The sequence below is a fragment of the Acomys russatus genome, chromosome 7 (genome assembly GCF_903995435.1).
Source record: "Acomys russatus chromosome 7, mAcoRus1.1, whole genome shotgun sequence".
Taxonomy (NCBI): Eukaryota; Metazoa; Chordata; class Mammalia; order Rodentia; family Muridae; genus Acomys; species Acomys russatus.
This window is the reverse complement of record NC_067143.1, coordinates 6,291,730-6,312,463: the sequence shown is the minus strand read 5'-3', so window position 1 is coordinate 6,312,463 and position 20,734 is coordinate 6,291,730. Positions and strand designations below refer to the sequence as shown.

General features: G+C 52.7%; 1 protein-coding gene across 1 annotated transcript in view; it reads right to left on the bottom strand.

The window, feature by feature from the left end:
* Positions 1-20,734, bottom strand: part of Otog (otogelin) — a 67,720-nt gene that overhangs the window by 37,658 nt on the left and 9,328 nt on the right. The window contains 16 exon segments of the mRNA XM_051148562.1: positions 1,179-1,286; positions 3,166-3,319; positions 4,637-4,680; positions 4,851-4,925; positions 6,534-6,729; positions 7,940-8,152; positions 9,030-9,154; positions 10,273-10,450; positions 11,379-11,511; positions 16,411-16,556; positions 16,991-17,037; positions 17,288-17,396; positions 18,308-18,436; positions 18,898-19,007; positions 19,634-19,740; positions 19,946-20,076. Of these exon segments, the coding sequence (XP_051004519.1) occupies positions 1,179-1,286; positions 3,166-3,319; positions 4,637-4,680; positions 4,851-4,925; positions 6,534-6,729; positions 7,940-8,152; positions 9,030-9,154; positions 10,273-10,450; positions 11,379-11,511; positions 16,411-16,556; positions 16,991-17,037; positions 17,288-17,396; positions 18,308-18,436; positions 18,898-19,007; positions 19,634-19,740; positions 19,946-20,076 (2,005 nt within the window).

The following is a 20,734-nucleotide window of genomic DNA, read 5'->3' as shown; positions in this document are numbered from 1 at the left end:
TCCGGTGGTAACAGCCGAGATGGATAGCCCAAGGGTAAGAGCGTTGAAGAGGTTTGGAGGGTGGTGAAGGGCGGCGTGGTACAGGCTCAAGAAGGCCATGGAAGGGTATGGCTTCTTCCTAGGAATGAGAGAGGAAATCTCTGGAGGACTGAGCTAGGGGTGGCTCCTACTGGGCAGAGGGGACAGAAAGGCCACCAGTGAGGTGACTGTAGCCAATTAGAGAAAAGAGGACAGGGCTCAGTACAAATCACAGCAGTTGAAAGGCGAAGAGGCAACCAGATTAGAAGTGTAATTTAAAGGCTCAACCAAAAGATTTGAAGACCTCACGCTGACACATGCAAGCCTAATAGATTCAGTAACTTAACCAATCAGCTCTGGCCGCCAGTCATGAGCGCCTGCCCGGGAGCACGCCTGCACCGGGCTCTGCATCTTGGCAGAGTATGGCGCTTGACCATACTGGTGTCATGGAAGATGTCATGCCCTCCTCTGGGCTGAGGAAGTGAACATTTCCCACCATTCGTAAGGCAGGGACTGGGAGCCATCTGTCATGGCTTGGATGACCTCTGAGAGTCTCTGATAGGCTCCTGGACCCCAGCCTGTCTGCACTGAAACCAATCCAGCCCAGGTGCACACTTTTGTATATGTGTGTTAGTGTGACTGAACGAAGAGTGTGGAAATACACCCACATACACACTCATCTTGAATATGAGCATTTCTGTATTCATAGGCAAAACAACCCATTGCATATTCATATTCATTCATGTGAATACAACTATACACATATTTAATGCACAGTCACTCATTTTGCATGTATATTTCCTAAATAGGTGCATATGCACGTAAATATATAGAAACACACCAATATGCATATGTAAATTCCTAACTGATATTTTAATCAACTTATTCATCCCTATGGCACCTGCACCTTTTTATGTGTGTTCATTTGCATTTATTTATATCTATATCTCTATATCTATCTCTATATCTATATCTATTCTCATCTAAATACACAAACACATTGCTGTGATTATAAACATGCACGTGTGTATGTTCATAGACATGTCTGATCATTCACGTAAACCCTATACAATAGTTACTATGAGCATAGACATGACAAAGAGAAAATCATATCCTTTCCAGCAAAAAAAAAAAAAATGAGGCCAGCTTGGGGGACTTACCAGGTGTGGCAGGAAGAAACTACCTGGTCCCCAGGAAAATACTCCTTCCCTTTCCAGGTGCATGGACACTCCTCCGGTGGGAAGCATGCATCCCCGTGTCTGAGCAGGCTGAAGGGACACAGCAAGTGAGTGACCGAAAGAGCATTCCTTCTAGATCTGCCATGACGTAGGAAGGCTCAGCCCACCATGGGTGACACCATCCCTAGGCCCGGGCTCTCTCTGTAAGAATGCTTGCTCTACATGAGTCGGAGGCAAAGACAGTTAGCCGCAACCCTCCGTGATTTCTGCTTCAGTACCCACGTGAGTTCTCAGTGTGGACTGTGACCCGGAAGTACAGTCCAGATAAACTCTTTCCTCTCCCAGGTTGCTTTTGGTCAGGATGATTTATCACCGCCACAGAAAGCCAACCAGGATAGACCCAGGCATGCCCACCCGCGTAGTGGCTGCGGGGCCTTTGGAGCAATGCCCAGCTCTGAAGATTCTGAGATAGATTTGGAGAGACGTGGTGACCAGGGAGTGCAGAAGCAACTGTAGGCTCAGCGGGTCCTGGAGAGGCGTTGGTGACGGGGCTGGAGCATCTTTGGGAGCCCTCTCCCATCAAGAGGACTTTTCAAGATGGCAGAACTGCCTCCCTGGCCATAATTCCACTTTTGTGAGCCCCCTGGAAACACAGGTGAACTCCCCACGGGGTGTTCTATACACCCTCAAAGAATCCTATTTAGACCCAAACCCAGAGCCAGGACCCGGCCCAGGCCTCTATCCCAGAATCTCTGTGTGGTTACATTCTGGAGAGTGAAAGGCTCCTGGCTCCTGACTGCAGAGACTGAGCCACTCCTGACCTCAGACTGAGAGGCAGGCTTGTGCATTCAGGACAGTATTCCGAGCTGCCTCCAGTGACATGCTTCAAGGTCTGAGGCCTGGGTGGCTGAAGGTGAGGCAAGGCCCCTATGTAAGCAAATGCCCTGGCTGGAGAAGGGGCAGGCTCATATTCCACACTATGGCCCTGCTGCTCTGGGCAAGGAGCGGAGCTTGCAATGAAGGAGACTTGGTCGAAGTGTGGTTCTTCAGCAGACTATTTCCCTCCCTCTGACCCTGGGCTTTTTCTCATCTGTGGGATGACGCTGGTTCTCTTTTCTTTTTGAGACTGACAGAGTCTCACACTGAGTCTTACACACAAACACACACACACACACACACACACTGTGAAGCTCCAATGGGCGATGCTGCCCCACCCACCCCAGAAGCTCTGACCCTCATCTCATTCCCTTTGGTTGTCAAGGCCAGACCCAGAGTTCCTAAGTGACCACTAATCTCAACGCAGACAGAGGGCATAACCCTTCATGGGCACTGCCAAGCCATGGCATGGAGCGACTCCCAGGGCCCCCTTTGACTCAGCCCTGAGGACACTGGCAGAGCTGAGCACTGGTCCCTGTGTATAGAGCACACCCACAAGCTCAGCTCCTGTAGCTGCCCACAGCATCCATGCAGCATCTGGGTGACCCAGGAAGGAGGCTGCTGCTGGGTGGATTATTCCAGGGGGACAACACCCCACTCTGATCAAGGAAGTAGGCTGAGAGCTGGCACACAAGTCTTCTTGTGCATGGTCTTCAATCATTGGGTGCCTGGGGCATTTGGGGTGCATCAGACACCTGTCTTGGTGCTTCCACTTTGATGCCTTGTTCGATCTGCCCATTATAGTGACAAGCACTCAGACTCCCATTTTACAGATGAAACCCTGAGTATCAGAGGAGTGAGCATCTTCCTCATCTAAGGCCCCATGGCTCACAGGAAGCAGAACTTGACAGGCTCCATTCCAGGTTGAGCTCTCAAGCTCCTGTTCCTTCCCAGGCTCCCCTCAGGCATCACAGCCACACTGCCTCCTCCATCCCAGGCTGTGTGAGGTCATCCCAGCCTTCCCCCACCCACCCAAAGTCCCTGGATCTGTCACCCTTTAGGCCGGAGGGCTTGTGGCAGTGTGGAGCCATACCCCTGGGGACAGGCACAGCCCGACAGGCAGGGACCACGAGCCGCCATGCTCAGATTCAACAGGTGCTGCTCACATGTCCTCTCCCTGCTGAGCTCAGGGTCTAGGTGCGGTGCGCTGCAGTTCACGAAGACCTGGCCTGCTGGACAGGCGGCGGCTAGAAGAAAGGAGTGTGGGGAGAAGGTAAGTTCTGCAGCCTCTGGCCTGGGCTGGTGCTGTGTGGTGGGTGCCTGGAAGAGCTGGACAGATTCTTGGCATGTGGGGGTTCCCACATCACAGGGACGAGGTAGGTAGGTATTGTCACAGTGCAGGCCAGCCACCATTATCAAACAAGACCTCTGTGCCGGGCGGCTGCACCGTGCACTCCCCGAAAACTTGTCTTACTTCCTATTGCAAGAACTATGCATCTCCTCTCTGACATGAGAGAATGAAGAGCTATTCTGCTGTCTAAAGGCAGCAGGAGCTGAAAGGAAGGGCCGCAGAGTGACCAGGAGAGGGACCCAGAGATGGACAGCCGAGCAGTCTAGAACAGTGGCTGGAGATTTTGAACAGGAAGAGCCAGTTCCCTGTTGTGTCTGCTTCTCTCTGACACAACGCTCCTCATCTTCAGCGAAGTCCGCCATGCAAGGTCACTCTGTGTGTGAGTGATTGTTTTAGGGAACCCAATAAAAGGCACTTAAGACCCATGGCCAGAACAGACTAGAGCAGAGAAAGAAAGAACCAGATCCCAACAGGATAGAAATCCAAAGGTAGAGGGGACCAAAGCAAAGATGCTCCAGGGACAGTACAGGAGATGAGAGTCAGAAGGAAGATTCAGGATTGCCCATGAAAGAGAAGATGACGGTTCAGAGAGACGAGGCGTGTCCCCCAGGGTTGCACAGCTGCCTGGTGCAGGTCAGGATTGGACACAGCTGATCCAGCCTCTAGGCCTCCTCTTCACCATCAGCCATATGCTTCTTCTTGCTCTCCTCCATCCCAACCCCTGTCCTGTTCTCAGCCTCTGCCAGAGGCTTCTGAGAATTCTCCAACCCTCCACTCCATAGGTTGCTCACCCCTGTCCCACTCCTGACCTATCTCTGTGCTATGGAGAAGCTCAAAAGTCCAGGCAGCCCCTCCCTCTCTGCAAGCTCCTGCCCACCCCTGAGCTGGACAGAACCAGTCTCAAAGACACTTGACGGCCCAGAGCAGGAAATCCCAGGACCAGTAAAGCAACTGCCCCGATCCCCCAAGTGCACTCCAGTAGGTTGAGGCCAGGATGGGGGTCCCAGGGCACCACTCCCTAAGCTGGAACCTTTGCCAAGAGTGCATAAACACCAATGCCCAAGGCAGGGTAAGCTAGAGTAGGTTTGCCCCATCCTGACCAGCACCCCAGTTCTTCACTCTCTTCTCCACAGCCACTTCCCACCAGCTGGAGTCCCCTCCACCCCAAAGTCCCCTTCTTCCCACCCACCCCCCCAATTTTAGCCTTGCTTACCTGGGGCTCGGCTGTCACAGCTCATGACTCCATCTTTGCAGTGGCTGCAGAGAGTTGGGGAGTTATCATTTGGGGGCCCCCTACTGCTCTTGGGCCCTGAGGGCTCCAGACAGACACCCCCACTTGCTACCCTTGCTCCCCACCACCATTCCACACACAGGGTGAGAGGCTGGATGCTATATCTCCTGCAGCAGCCGATACCCGGGAAGCTTACCAGTGTCCCAGTGAAGGGATGTCGCTGTCCCCAGGGGGATAGTCCACGCCTTGGAAGTGGCAAGAGCACTGGTTCCTACAGAAACCAAGAAAGTATAGTGCAGACTCAGGACAGGGGGATGAAGGCATCCAGGGAAGGGCCACCCCCAGGCAGCTGCGTGTCAGAGGATGTGGAGAGAGGTGGCAGTGATCCCTGGGATGTGACAAACCCTCCAGAGAACCAGAAAGCCCACCAGGCGCTGAAGTCAGATGCAGGACTGAGGTTGGAGGCCATATTTTGGCTTCTATAAGCACTGCCTAACGGGGATCCAGCCCCCACCCCAACCCCACCCCAACCCCTGCCAAAGACAACCTAACTCAGAGCACAGACCACAGAGGTGACCACTTCAGAGCTTTATCTCCCAGTCTCTGTCCATGTTTGGATAAACACTGTTCTGAGGTGGCATCAGAACCAGTCAGACTCAGCACATGCCCCGGCTGGCCACTTGTCCTGACTGGCCACTTGTCCTGACTGGCCACTTGTCCTGACTGGCCACTTGTCCTGACTGGCCACTTTTGACACTTGGCTGAAGACTCAGGCTAGGCCCTCCCAGGCACTGTCTCCTGGATTCTTTGCTGGGATCCTGGGGTGTAAGGATGTCACTCTGTCTTTGGTCCCTGGACTCATCTGAGCTCACTGGCTGTATGTCCTTATCACACGATTCCCACAGCTCATCCCAACACTGCTGGTTTTAGAGCAGCATGGGCCAGTGCATGGGGAGGTGAGATCCTGGGTTCATCTTTCCCAGTGCTCCACAGTTGCTTCTTTGTCTTTCTTGTGTAGTTTGCGGAGGCTTCTATTAAAGGTGTTAGTGGGCACACGGCTCATCTAAGGGAGGGTTCCGCAATGTGACAAGCCTCTGAGTGACTCCCATTTGCCACCTAATTGGGCTGTGTGCGACTCCTTTCCCTCACTACTGATAAACCTCCAAGGAATTTATAGACCATTTCACAGACAGAAAAACTGAGGCCTAGACCCCAGAAGCCTTGCCAGTTCCTGTGGGGTCACCATCTACCACTCTTCACATGCTACCTCCAGCCCCCACTGAGCCAGCTGCCCCCAGCTGGGGCTTCAGGCCAGTGCTCACCTCAGACTCCCTCCCTGCCTTCCCTCACCTCAGTGCTGCTCAGAAGGCCACTTCTGCTAAGGGCCTCCTCACCTGTGTGTGACAGCGCAGGACCATCTGTGTGGCTTTCCTGATCTTCTTGCTACCCCAAGTCTCCTAAGTGTCTGTTTGGGATGTGTCTGTCTTGCCACCTTGGGTTGTGGACTTGGAAAACTAGACTCTACCCTGTCCACTATTCAATTTTCAGAGGCTAGAAACGTCCGGGGCATGCTGAGATGCACACAGATATTTGTGGGAGAGGATAGCAGCAGAGAGCACGTGCCCCCGGCCCCCGGCCCCCTCCCACCACCACTCCCCCCCCCCGTGTCTCTGGTTCAGTCTGTTTTACAGGAAGGAGAGAGAGGCCGCCCAATAGGTCTGGAAGAGAGAGCTGCTTGCATCTTCCAGCAAGGCCTGGATGAGGGTGAGGAAGGCTGGGGTGGGGCGGAGGGGCAGGGTAGGAGAGGCTCAGCCCAGCTGTCCAGAGCAGACCCTAGCCTCACTCCCCACCTCTCCCAGACGCCAGGCTGGCCACTCACCTGGGGACACAGAGGTCAGCTCGTGTGTCTAGAAATGTGTCAGGGGGACAGGTACAACCCTCCACACACTCGTCCCTGCTGAAGTTACCACCGCCACCGTTAGCCCCACAGACTTCAGGGCTGGCCAGGTCCCGGCATGTCTGTGCACACTGAGCCACACAAGGGCTGTACTCCTTGGTGGCCTCACAGGACAGAGCTGTAGGGAGAGGAGACCGAGCTTAAGCTCTCTTCTTCCCACAGCTGTGTGAGGTGGGTTCAGCATCTTGACAAGAAACACTCAGAGAAGCTAAGATGTTTGCTCAGACCCTGGTCACACAGCAGCTCATGGTCAAAGATGTGCCTCATGGTACCGAAATGTCAAAACAGCCTCCATTCCACTCAGCCTTGAAAAGCAGGCCCTGCTGTTAGACCACAGTCCAGGAGAGGAGTGGAGGACAAGACCCCAGGGGCCTAGCACCCAGCCCGTGACGTGCACACAGACACATGTTCCTCGCAGGTGTGTGAACACGCACAGGTGTGCACCCCTCACTGTGACGATCATATATACTCTCTCTCTCCAGCAGCTTCTTTAGATTTTTGTCCCCAGGGCTCAGGCCTGCCATCTCCTCCCCGGGCCACCAGCCCACTCCCCAGGAGCCTCACACAGCACCAAGGCCAACAAATCCACTAAAAATTGCCAGGATCAGCTGTTTTTCCATCCCTGGCTGCTCCTCAAAGCCACTTAACATGGGGTTCTGAACAGTCCAGATGTCTGGGACCCACAGCCAGGAGTGATGTTTTCAAGTTCCTTGCATCTCTATGTATAACTGGAGTTGGGAACCACGGGTTCTGTCTGAACACCTTTGGAGGAACTAATTCAGAGATTGACAGTGTTTTGTGAGGGGTCACACAGCACATTACCTGCTGAGCTGGAGTAGAACTCAGAGCTACTGGCTCCCAACACAATTCCTTTTTCTCTCCATCTTTGTAAAAGCTTGCAGGGAGCCAGGCTCTGTGGGGCTTAGGGCAGGGAGGACTAAGACCCACGGAGCAATGGAGGGGGGTCACACAATTCAACTGCAGGGACCTCAAACCGGCCTCAGAGCCAGTGTTCTTCAGAGCGCCCATTCTTCCGCACTGAGGAAGTGGCTCTGCCCATGGAGATGGCAGAAGAGAAAGTGAGGAGTGGGCCAACTTGAACTTGGCCTGACAGACAGGACTTGGATGTGGACTGAGGCTAAGAAAAGCCATTCTGAGCAATGTGTCCCCAAGTGTCGGACCTAAGGACCTTGTTAGCAGAAGAGGAGTAAACAGTGAATGGTAGTCAGGCTAGAGGAGGCAGGACACTGTGTTAGAGCATTGAGAGGGGAGGGGACACCTGCATCTGGAACATGGCTCCCAGGGATGTACAGAGGTGGGGCACTCACCGCAGGCTGGCAGATGGGCACGGAAGTCAACCGGAAGCCCATGGCGCTGGCACAGGCGTGCGTAGTGGGCCAGCGTGGCACACAGGCAGGGCTGCCCGCAGCGGCAGGCATCCCTGCGGCATTGCTCGAAGTAGGGTATTGGGCTCAGATACGCGGAGCAGGGTGCAAAGAGCTCCCCCGTGAGCACACTGCAGGACTGCAGGGCATAGGAGGCTGCGATGAGAGGATACGGCCTATGAGCAGGGGTCTGGCTGCCTGCTGTCCCAAGACTCAGCCTCCCTTCAGGGTCTGTAGGGGTGTGTGTGTGTGTGTGTGTGTGTGTGTGTGTGTGTGTGTGTGTGTGTGTACATGTGTTCATTCATGTGTGTGTATGTGTGCTTCTATGACTATATATAGCACATATGTACGTATGTACATGCTGTACATGCGCACAACAGGAATATGAGCAGATACGTCATGTAATTCTATCTCATGCCAGGCAGGGGCTATCTGTTTAAAGAGACACAGAAATGAACATTGCTGCCCGAATTCCAGACCCTCGGGTAGCCAAGCTGGTTAGAGGAGGCAGTCAGTAAACAGTTTTGCTAGTGGGGTAGAAAAGCATGAACCTAGGGCATTGAGAAAGGTAGGGAAAGGCCAGGCAGTATGAGGAGGGACAGGCAAGGCAAGCAGCTGGAAAGGCCTCAGTGAGAAGCTGATGCCTGAGCAGAACTTTGAAAACAGGGCCGAGGTGCTTTTCATCCTGAGGTAAGTGTGTGGCTGGGGAGGGAAAGCCGCCTGAGTGCAGAGGCCCCGGAGGAGGAGGGAGGACGCAAGTGTCAAAAGAACTGCATGGTTGGGGCAGAGTGCAGGGCAGTGGGCAGAGGAGACAAAACAGGAGGCCTGGCATGAAGGGGGTCTGGCGGGACACTTCTGAGGACCTGGCCTTTGTCTTGGGAAGCGTATCCAGTACTGAGGTTCCTCCCTGTGGCTTCCCTCCTGTCATTCCTATGAATTTGACCAGTACCCTCCCTTCGAGTTGCCATCTCTCTCTCAAATCAGTCCCACCTCTACCCAGCTCCCCAAGCCTCCCCAGTACCCGACTCCTCACCAGCTTGCAAATGCACATCACAGGGATCCAGCAAGGAGCCAGGGAGCAGCGGGGAGCAGGCAGACAGGGTTTTCCAAGAATTGCCAAACAGTTGTGGGGTACTCTCGGGCACACCCACTGGAGACCTGTGGCCATGGCAAAGCTACAGTTGCAAACTTGTCCATAGGGACATAGGGGTGCACAGAGCATCTACCCACACAAGCAGCCGCCATTTGTTTACATCTAAACACATGGTCACAGCGTAGGCATGACAAAGCACTCTGAGCCTCTCTCAGGTGAGCACACACAGTGCTGCATAGAGCACTTGCACGTACCAACACACAGAGATAGGCATATACATGCACACGCACACACTGCACAAGTGAGTGCCAGACACACCAATTGTCACACCAATTGTCAAGCTATTCTGCATAGCCACGTGCAAACACACACAATTAAAGATCTGCATATACACAATCACATTTAACAAAACTCAACAGAATCACAATGGGCATAGGACTATATGCTTTTAGCACCTACCCCCCAGCTCTTCATGTAAGAAAGAACAATAGGACTCTTAGAAAGAATACCAGAGCTGGATGCCCGTAATCCCAGAACTCGGGGAAACGGAGGCAGATGGATTTCTGTGAGTTCGAGGTCAGCCTGGTCTACAAAGTGAGTCCAGGATAGCTAAGGCTACACAGAGAAACCCTGTCTCATAAAAGCAAAAGGAGGAGGAGCAGGAGAAGGAGAAAGAGGAGGAAGAGGAAGAGGAGGAGGAAGAGGAGGAGGAAGAGGAGGAGGAGGAAGAGAAGCACCATGTAGGAAACAGTTACAGTGGGCTACCGGGACAGACAGTGAGAAAGCTGGTGTCTTTAGCTTGTGGGAGCTTATCATCACTTAAAGGCGTTTGCAGGTGAGCAAAACAAGCAAGCGTGTGAGACTAATTGAACCCAACCCGAGGCCTCAAACATCAAGACCTCACCATGAGGCAGCATTTCTCACGGTACAACCCGTCTACCTCAGAGGCTGGGATCACAGGACTACTCGCGGAAAGTGAGACTTGTGCGAGATTCTTAAGGAGTGGGGACGCAGGAGTCAGTGTTTAAGCAAACTCCCCACGTGATCTTTTTACACACAGAGGACTGCGACTATCATGTTAAAGGATTATAGTTCACTTTAAATGTGGAAAAATAAACAAGTAGTGGTGTGTATGTCGGGTAGTGTCCGTAGATGCCTGGCCCTAAGGGGCAGGGACACATACAGGAAGTCATCCTGTGTGTTGCCGTTGAAGGTGCCACAGAGGCCCACAGTGTCCTCCACCCATCGCTGGTCCACTTGCAGGTAGAGCCGCAACCCTTCCCGGTCATAGAGGACCTGCACACCCACGTTGGTCCTCACCCTCAGGAACACGGAGGACAGCCTCCGGATCTCAAACGCGTCTGGCCAAAGGGTGGGAAACGCAAGCAATGTTGTTAGAACAGGCCAGCGCCCTGCCACCACCCATCCGGCCCACTCCCACATCTGCACACGGCCCTGGCTTCATCCTGCAGAAAACCCTGCCTTGGGCCAAACCCTGGCATAACCTACCAGGCAACCTCTACTGAGAAATGGCACATCATTGTAGGCCCCCACAACAACCCTCCTCTCCCTGGGTGAGGTCGGGGGGGGGGGGCTGTAGTTTCTTGCTCTAACACAAGAAGAACTCTGTAATGACCCCCTTTTTGCACAATCATACAATCACAGTGGATTAGATTCAACGGTCACACATTTTACGTCTTTCAGGTTTTGACGCAGGGTCTCAGGTAGCTGGGTTACTTTGAACCTGCCATGTAGACGAGGATAACTTTGAATTCCTCATCTCCCTGCCTCCCACTCCCATTAACGTCATCTGAGTTCCACAGCCTCCATGGCCTGTGTGGCCTTTTTACCCTCACCGCAGCCCTGCCCCTCCCAATCCCTGCGGGCTGCACTTCTCTTTCCGTCTCTCTGGTCCGACTCTCTCTTCCCCGATCCTTTCTGTTGCTGGATTATACTTCCTAGTAGCTTTACCTTTTCTGCTAAACATGCTTTCTCTGGGTTGCCCGCAGCTCGCGTTTGAATTAAGGAATCAGAACAGAAAGTGAATATTGAGTCTAGAGGGAGGAAACAGGGCCGCGAATGGCCGAGTGTCAGAAGGAACCATCACACTTTTGTTGGAATATGGACAGAGGCACATCTCCGGAGTCCACTCTCCCCAAATCCAATGTCCGCTAACCTGATGCATGTGAGGGGGTGCCTGTGTAGCAGATCACTTGGGTAGAGGAGCTGGGGAAAGGTTCCTGAACTATCAGCTCTCAGCTAAGCCCTCGTGACCATCTGGGGCCATACCATCTGAGTAGGGTGGGGTGATCTTGTACTGGTCAAACAGAAGGACATCGCCTGCCTGGGTCAGGGTCACCTGCCTCCGAGGGTCCTGGTGCAGAATCACTGACACCGACTGGACACAGGCTCCATCCTGGTTCTAGAGAAGAAGAAGACGGGCCAATGGGCAGGATTAGTTGGTGCCGTCTGTTCTGATGGACCAAACAGAACCCTCTGTGACAGGAAGCCAGCCCAACTTGAGAAGCAGGCTCCTCGGAGTGAGACGCAGAGCCCCGCAGGGCATTAAGGATTGTCAAACAAAACGCTCTCATCTGGGAGATCGTTAGGCCAGAGTGGCCAGGGCTGGCTGCAGAGCTGGAAAATGAACATGACGATTAACTCTCAGTCGTCCGAAGACATAGAACAGAGGCGGCTCCCACACAGCTCGGTCTAGCCTCGAAAACCGTGGCTCCCTCACACCACTGTTACCCCTGAGCTCCCTCACACCACTGAGCTTTAAGTCTATCCCTTTGCCAGATCTGCTCATGTGTGATGTCCTGTACCCAACCGAAAGGCAAGCAGGAAGCCAAGTCCACTCGGGAAGCTAACACAGGAGAGTAAGTTCAAAGCCTTGCAGCTCAAGGCCAGCTCAAGTCACTGTGTAAGAGACATTGTCTCAAAATTAAAAAAAAAAAAATGTGAGGGGCCAGGGCTGTATGGCTCAATGGTACAGCCTTGCCTGGCTTATATAAATAAGGTCAGGGTTCCATTCAACCACCACGGAAGGTCACCAGAGTGGGGAGCTCCGGGTCCTTCACCTTCGGCATGGACGGTACATAGCATGCCCACTCATACCGCTCTGCCACAGGAAGCCATCTGCATCTCAGGCATTTGCAGATTTCCTGAGCATCTGCCATATGCAGACTCCACTACACCAGACAAGTGCCGAGCGAGACAGAGGGCAGTCTCGTGCTCAGCATTACAAATGTGTGGGGGACACAGACAGTGAATAGGTAAGCACAAACAATCCTGACAGCCATGATACCGCCACGCTCTTCTCCTAACAGCTTACGTCAGTGCCGGCATCCAAGAGGTGCCTAACTCTCCATCACTCGGCCTCACAGCACGCTGCTTGAGTACAGCGTCGAAGCAACTACTATAAGCAATAGCACCATTTTACAGATCAGAAAACTGAGGCACAAAAAGGGACATTTGAGTTACAGCTACATGATATGGGGAGGGTTGTGTGGGAACCGTGTACTGTCTTTGCCGTGTGTTCCTATGCATTTCCTGTCCCGATCCTCTAAGAATACTGCCCGACTCTACTAAGCTTCTCTCTCTCTCTTTTTTTTTTTTAACCGTTTCTCTCTTTTTTAAAAAGAGTTATTTATTTATTATTTGTACAGTATTCTGCCTGCATGTGTGGCTGCAGGCCAGAAGAGGGCAGCAGAGCTCCTTATAGATGGTTGTGAGCCACCATGTGGTTGCTGGGAATTGAACTCAGGACCTTTGGAAGAACAGACAGTGTGTTCTTAACCTCTGAGCCATCTCACCAGCCCATCCTAATTCTTATTATTGAAAGATGGACTTAGAAATCCATAGTGCTAGACATATAAGTTGGCATTAGGGTACCATTTCTTTTTGGCCCTCTGAGTTGATAGAAAAAAATACACACACACACACACACACACACACACACACACACACACAACCCTTGTATATATCTGCATAGCCAATGGGCACATGTATGTCTACCAGCATTTCTATACCACATCTACATACTTACATAGAAACATATCTAAACACACAGTCAACTAAACAGGCATTCATACTTGTTCCGGCGCTAATCCACCATGGCACGGATTGTTCTCACCTGCCCCCTTCGCTCACCTGTTTCTGTTGTTAACATCTTACATTAGTGTTTATTACATTTTGTTGTTGGTGGTGGTTTTTTGACACAGGCTTTCTCTATGTAGCCCTGGCTGTCCTGGACTCGCTTACGTAGACCAGGCTGGCCTCGAACTCACAGCGATCCACCTGCCTCTGCCTCCCAAGTGCTGGGATTAAAGGTGTGCGCCACCACTGCTTGGCGCGTTTATTACATTTATTATTAGATAACCTACCTATAGAACTAGAAATGAAGAAGTGTGCAGATGACCGTGCATGTGCACGTGTGATGTGAGTACATAAAAGGGAAGTGGGAGCCAAACGGGAAAAAAAAAAAAAAATCTACCACTGTCCAAATCTGAAACAGTTGAGCGACAAAATAAAGAAGCTATAGATCATCACCTCAAATGTAAATATGCAAATCTGGCCATGAGACAAAACCATCAGCAAATCCCAAGGGAGCCTTCTACAGAATACCTGACCAGGCCTTCACAAGCTTCCCAGGTCATCCCGAACAAGGAAAGCCTGAGAGACAGCCAAGAAGATCCCAAGACACGTGACTGTATCTATTGTGAGGTGCTGGACCAGAAAAAAGGCACTGGGTGAGAACCAATGGAATCTGAGTAAGCCTTGGCTAATGCTAACAGCAACACATCACTGCTTGGCTGTGTATAACACACTGTGCTATGTTGGTTTGAAATCTCCCATAGGCCCATGTGTCTGAACTTGTGGCCCCCAGTTGGTGGTGCTGCCTGGGGGAGGATCTTTTTTTTTAATTTTTATTCATTATTATGTATACAGTGTTCTGCCTGCATGTACACCTTCACACCAGAAGAGGGTGTCAGATCTCATTGTAGATGGTTGTGAGCCACAACGTGGTTGCTGGGAATTGAACTCAGGACCCTTGGAAGAGCAGCCAGTGCTCTTAACCTCTGAGCCAGCTCTCCAGCCTATGGGAGGGACATTTAAGACAGGAGCCTTGCAGGTTGAAGGACACCACTAGGGTGGGCTTCGCAGTTTACATCTTCAACCCACTTCCAGTGTGTCCCTCCCCCACCCAGACGTGTGTGTGTGTGTGTGTGTGTGTGTGTGTGTGTGTGTGTGTGTGTGTGTGTGTGTTTCCTGTGCGCAGTTGAGATGTAGTATCTCAGCTTTTGTTCCAGCTGCCTGCTGCTGCCATGCTTCCCCTATCAGTATAGATTCTCTCTCTCTCTCTCTCTCTCTCTCTCTCTCTCTCTCTCTCTCTCTCTCTCTCTCTCTCTCTCTCTTTCTCTGGAACCATAGTCCAAATAGTTCTTTCATAAGCTGCTGTTGGACAAGGTGTTCTGTCACAGAAAAAAAAGTAACTATTGGCTTACATAAGATGTGAACAAAGGAAACAGGGTGTGTGGGAGTGTGCTCTATCTTTGCAAGAACTCTATAACACTCTAAAGCCACTCTAAAATACAAGGTTGACTTTTTATACCCTTTGAAGACTGTATGCACCACGCTGTATATGAAGTGGGTGTATCACGACTTTGTGACAACATCCAACCTTGGAAGCAGGTAAAGATTTAGGTAGGCGTGAAATCCCCGCAAGCCGCTAGGATACCCTGTTAAATTTAAGCAGGGAGGATGGTAGTGTCCACCATCTCGGTGTGTACTTAAATTGGCTGCTGGACAGAAAGTCATTAAAGTTCAGAGCACCGGGTAAAGATGTCATGGCTGCCATCACCACCTCAGTTACCTCAGTTACTGTGCCCAGCACACTCCATCCTGGCCATCCCAGTGCCATTGCTTTTCTGGTGTGATCAATTCTCCGCGTGACCTTTCTCTTTGCCTCTGTATTTATCTTTGTAGGTACAACTCTAGGTTAAATGCCGCCTCTGCCCACGTGGCTTTCCCTTCTTTTCTGCTATCATTAGGGACTATTTCTTCTGCTATACTCTTCCCCTTTACACTTTTGATAGTGCAGGACGCCTTGGCAAAGTGCCCTGCCTATAAGCTGTAAGCACCTGAATGTGGGTTGGGTGAGACTCCTCTATGTAGCCCTCGCCGAGCTCAGCACAGAGCTGGCAGGACTAAGACGCCCATAGGTTCCTCCTGCAAATAGAAACACGAGGCAGAATCCTGTCCTGAGGCAGGGAAAAAAAAAGCTTGCAATCAAGAAGCACTGTCCAGCAATGAGGCCAACTGGACAGGCTCGGGCTGGCCAGCGCCTATCTGGGACATGGTAGAGAGTGGGCTGGGCAAGGTACCCTGAAGCCCCACAGTCCTCGAGTGCTCTCAGGCCCTTGAGCTGCGAGGGTGGGAGAAATAGGACATATTCTGGATCATTCTGTCCTCCCTCCCTCCTTCATCCCACCTTCAAGATGCCACAAAAGTGACCACCTTGGAAGACAGACAGTCTCCTGCATCGAGAACAGCTAACAGCCGGCTATGCAGAGAGAAGTAAGAGATCACTCAGGGCAAAAGAAGAAAGCCAGCCTCCACCTCATCCCCTGTCCCCAGACTGTGTCCCCAGACCTCCTGGCTGGGGTTTGCTCACATTCAAGGCCCTACGGTCTGAGGCTGGACTAAGGGCGGCAGCAGGTGTGCAGGTTATGAAGGGGACACTCTGGCTGGGCCTGAAACTCTGTTTCTACTGTGCAGAGAGGGGTTGTCTCAGCACAGCCAGCCCAGGGACAGTGGCCGCTGTCTCAGCTATGCTCGTGGAGGGCTGGCACAGCTCGGGGAACACCTCCTTCAGGAAGCCTTTCCTGAATCCCTCTGCCCCTGCTACCAATGCCCAGGTAAAAGGAAAAGTCTTTCCACTACTGTGACAGGGGGCCTCGCTGGGAAGACAGAGCCCAGAAGACAGAGCAATCTCAGACCTGCCCAGCACAGCCTCTGATCCCCACCAGGTTTTCAGAATCTGATGAACGAATTCATTGAGCAAATATGCCTTCCAGACATGGAAAGAGGAAAAGCCAGTGAAGCATAGAAGACAAAGTAGAGTTAGGCCCACTCTCGAGATTTCTTGAAAATGAGGCCTAGGAAGAGGAACGAACTCTCAGCCAGCAGAAGGCCGAGGTTCCAACTGCCTCAGGAACCAGTTCTGTGTCCCGGGAACAGAGGCCACAGGCAGCCAGGCCATGGGAAGACCTGGACCTGTGGGAGGCTTGTTTGAACATGGAGAGCCACCCAGCCTTACCAGGCCACATGGGGCGTTCTGCAGCGTCACTGTAAAGGTGCCGGAGGAGCGGCTCTTGGCTAGGATGTACTGACAAGTGGCAGGGAATGTGTACCGGCGTCCGTCAAAGGTCGTGAAGTGGATGTCACCAGTCACGGAGCATTCAGCTGAGGGAGAACAAGGGCAATTTACTCAAGGAAGTTGCCTGTCCCCAGGACTGCTCCCCTCCCACACTGGGGACTATCTCAGCCTCACAGATCTAAGCCCAGGGCAGGACCCAGCCTCTGCCCTCTGGAGTTAGGGAGGCCAGGATGCCTTTGTTCTGAGAGCCTGCTTAGGGGCAGACTTGCCCCTTAGACACAGCCTTGACACAGTGGCCCTCTGAGGAGAGACCAGGCCCTAGGCATGGGACCCAATCTCAACGCAGCCCCCAAGTTCTAGCAGGAGGTGAACAGGACCAAAGTAACAGAGGAAATAAAGGGAGTCAGGGTTAGCCCCATGAACCAAATGTCCCCAAGTAGGCATGGCCCCAGAGTGTCTCTGTCCCAAACTTATGAGACCAGGAGAAGAGGACAAGGTCCAAGGTGAGGGTCAGATGTACCTGGACAGACGGAAGAGCTGCACACCCACTTTCCTGCAGTGCACGTACTGAAACACAGAGATCGCCAAGGTGGCCTGCCTACCCTCACTGCCCAGACGCTGTCCCGCCCCACCCACAGCCTCCCATTTCTAAAGTGGGTGGTAGAAAGTACACCCTCCTCCCGTGGATATAATGACATCCCTCTGGATCTTAAAGCTGAGGGAGTGACCCCTGTCTTTTCAGGGTGCCTCAGCCCCAGGTAGTCTAACAGGAAGCTCTGGCTCCCCGGGCCCCTCCCTCTAGGTAGTGGACACAGACCAGGCATTGCAGTCCTCCGTCACCACAGAGCCAGGCGGGTGTAGGGTCCCGTGGAACTCACAGGGACACTCGGCTGGTGACATGCAGGCCCCATCCTCAAAGATCAGCCCTAGGGTGTGACAACAAAGGGCCACTCATCACTGCTCCTGCTCACAAGCCACTGTGGTGGCTTCCCAGGCACTCAGATAAATGCCCCTAACGCAGAGCTCTTTCACTTCTGAGCCTTCTTTCAAACTCCCCTCTAAACCCTGGCCCAGGCAGGACATCAACCCCCTTCTGAGCAGACACTACTCCACGTACCAACCCAAACTGCACACAACCCAACCTCCCACTGCCTCTCAAACCCTGCCATGCTATCTGCTACCACTCCCTCCCAGAGTCCTTCCCTGGCACCCCCACAGTCCTCGAGCCGGTCCTCACCACACTGTACCTTAGGCAGGAGTGCCACATCCCTGGAACCAGCCTCTGTTCCTTAAAACCAAAGCCTGCCACTTGACTTTTGTGTCCCAGGGTGGCCTCGAGCACCATGACCTTGCACGTCTGATGCTCCTGCCTGCCCCTCCCAAGCGCTGGTGCTACAGGTGTGAAACAGCACTCACAGCTTATGCAATGCTAGGACGGAAGCTGGGGCTTTGCGCATGCTCAGGCGAGCTCTTTACTGAACTGTAGCTCCAGCCCCAGTTTCGATCTCACCCTTCCATCCAGCCATAAACAGGCCGTTAGACACAGGACAACGCAACTGTGACCGGAGGCTTAGGCAACCAAAACTGTGCATACCAATGAATGAATGGCTTGTCGTCACCTGAACAGCTCAGACCAAATGAACTCAAATTCCTTGATGAGTCGAGCTGTCAAGAAGCCAACCCCTGCGTCCTCACCCCCCCCGTAAGCCGGTCATTCACTTGCTGGCTTAGTTGTTTGTTCCTTCATTCATTCCACAAACAGGCATTCCCTAAACCCCTGATTCTCATTCCTCCATGCCAGCCCAGGCCCCCACTGACACCCCCACCCGCAGCGAACCGTTGGGGCAGTAGCAGCCATCCACACAGGCGATCTCGCTGTCCACGCAGGAAGCACGGGACTGGCAGGAAGCTGGGCAGCAAGCAATACACTCGTTGTAGATGAAGGCTTTTTCTTTGCAGTGCACACCTTGAGAGGGAGGGAGAGAGGGAGGCTGTGGTCTGTCTGCTTGGCCAGCACCCACCCTTACCCCAGGTTCTGGGATGGGAGTGGGGGAATTTTTTCCCTGTTTCTCCAGTCCTAGATGGAGTGTGTGGTGCTCAAGAGACTGGTAAAAAGCCAGAGTACACCGAGAACCACCTTCATCTCACTTTGTGGCCCCAGACCCATCCTTCAGGCTCAGACTTGGTTCTCCCATCTGTCACAGGATGGAAGCTCCGAGCTTAAGGCTTTGACAACTGTGGCTCTGAGTGAGCAGGGCAAGCATTGAATGGAGGTCTGTGGCTGCCACCCACAGCCCACATCTCTCTCTCTCTCTCTCTCTCTCTCTCTCTCTCTCTCTCTCTCTCTCTCTCTCTCTCTCTCTCTCTTCACACACACACACACACACACACACACACACACACACACACACTCCAGCCTGCACCTACTGCATTGTGGGAGTTGGGTTCTCCAGCCCTGCAGAGGGCGCCCTGCCTGTGAACATGCTCGGGCGTATTCGGTCAGTGCTCGGCACCAAGTGGTTTCATCGCCTCCTGATCTGTGCGGGAAGACTGAGTGTGAGAAAGTCCAGCCTGTCACCAGCTGTCACCATCCCATTATAGACCAGTGGTTCTCAACCTTCCCAATGCTGGGACCCTTTAATACAGATCCTTACGTTGTGGTGACCCCCCCCCCCAGCCATAAAATTATGTCATTGCTACATCATAATTATAATTTTACTACTGTTATGAATCATAATGTAAGTATCTGTGTTTCCTGATGGCCTTAGGCTATTCCTGTGAAAACATCATTTGAACCCCAAGGGGGTCGCAACCCACACGTTGGGAACCCCTGCCATAGACACTCTCATAACTTCAAGGCACCTTCCTCTAGAAAAGGGCCCAGCTACACAGAGCTCTAGACGCAAAGCAGAAATCCTAGATTCAAGTCCCAGCATTGTTGCCAATTTGCTCTGTGACCCTGGGGCGGCTGAGCCCCATCTCTGGGCCTCTGTTGAATGGGACAGCTGAACCCCATCTTTACAAGAATTTCAAAGCTTTAGAAAGTGGTTCTGTAATGGCCAAGTATTACTAGGCTCATTGGCCCACATCCTGAATCCTCATCCCAATATTAGGAGGCAATCCCCGTAGCCCAATGCCACCCACCACCTAGCTGCCCACTCACTGGCAGAGGTCACTGGTACAGCTGGCTGTGAAGGGCAGAGGGCTGACATAGGCATGGCAGGTTTCGAAGGGCGGCCTCAACAGTACTTCACACCGCTCATACACAGCCTGGGGGTGGGGGGGGGGGGCGGGCGTAGAGGCAGGAGCTGGGCTGGGATCACCAGCCAGGCAGGGAACCCCCCACAGAATGAACCACAAGAGGAAGGCAGAGTGAAAAGGGAAGAGGCCATGGGAGGGGGGGGTCTATCCCAGGCCCTGCAAACAAAAGCTTTCTACTGAGGTGGGCAGGAAGGAGTCTGCCAGGGACACAGACCTGCATGGATGCTGGGCTCTGCTGCAGGCATGGTGGACGGGGCAGGGAAGGAGTCACGGGCCCTGAAGGGCTGTTGGGGGCTTGCTCCTGCCAACTGAGCAGGAACTCCCCTACATCCTCAGTCAGCTTCCCTGCAGGGAAAAACTAGTGTCATGATGAAGATGGGTGAGCCTCCACCTTGGCTCTCCCACTCTACTCTGGGTCGGTTCCTAACTGAGCCAGGCTCTTGGAAAAGCCCTTTCATTAGAAGAGATGTGAATGTCATAAACTCTGTATGGTCTCACCGCTGCTCCACACTCAACAGACGTGGCATGCTTGAGAGGGCCGGTGTGCAAGCTTGAACAAGCACCCGCCCCCATCTCAGCCTCAGTGAATCTCTAAGAAGATTGCTGACAAGAGCTGTAGCTCTAAAGTGCTCAGCACTTGCTGGGGGTTGGGGGGAGTGGGCGTACCCTTGAGCTTTCTGCCGGGACCCCCATGATGTACTTTGAGTTTCACTGGCACCACTCAGCAATCTGTCGATCAGAGACTTTGGCTCCAGTTTGGCCCTTTCTCTTCCTAGCTTTCTCTCTCTCTCTCTCTCTCTCTCTCTCTCTCTCTCTCTCTCTCTCTCTCTCTCTCTCTCTCTCTCTCTCTCTCTCATTCTCTCCCCTCCTCTTATTCCCCTTCCTCCAGAAGCCTCGTGGGGTCAAACCCATCTGGCAAAGCATGCAGTGGATCTACACACAACCCCTGATGGAATTCTCATTATGAATTCTTAGTTTATTATTATTTTTTAATATTTATTTA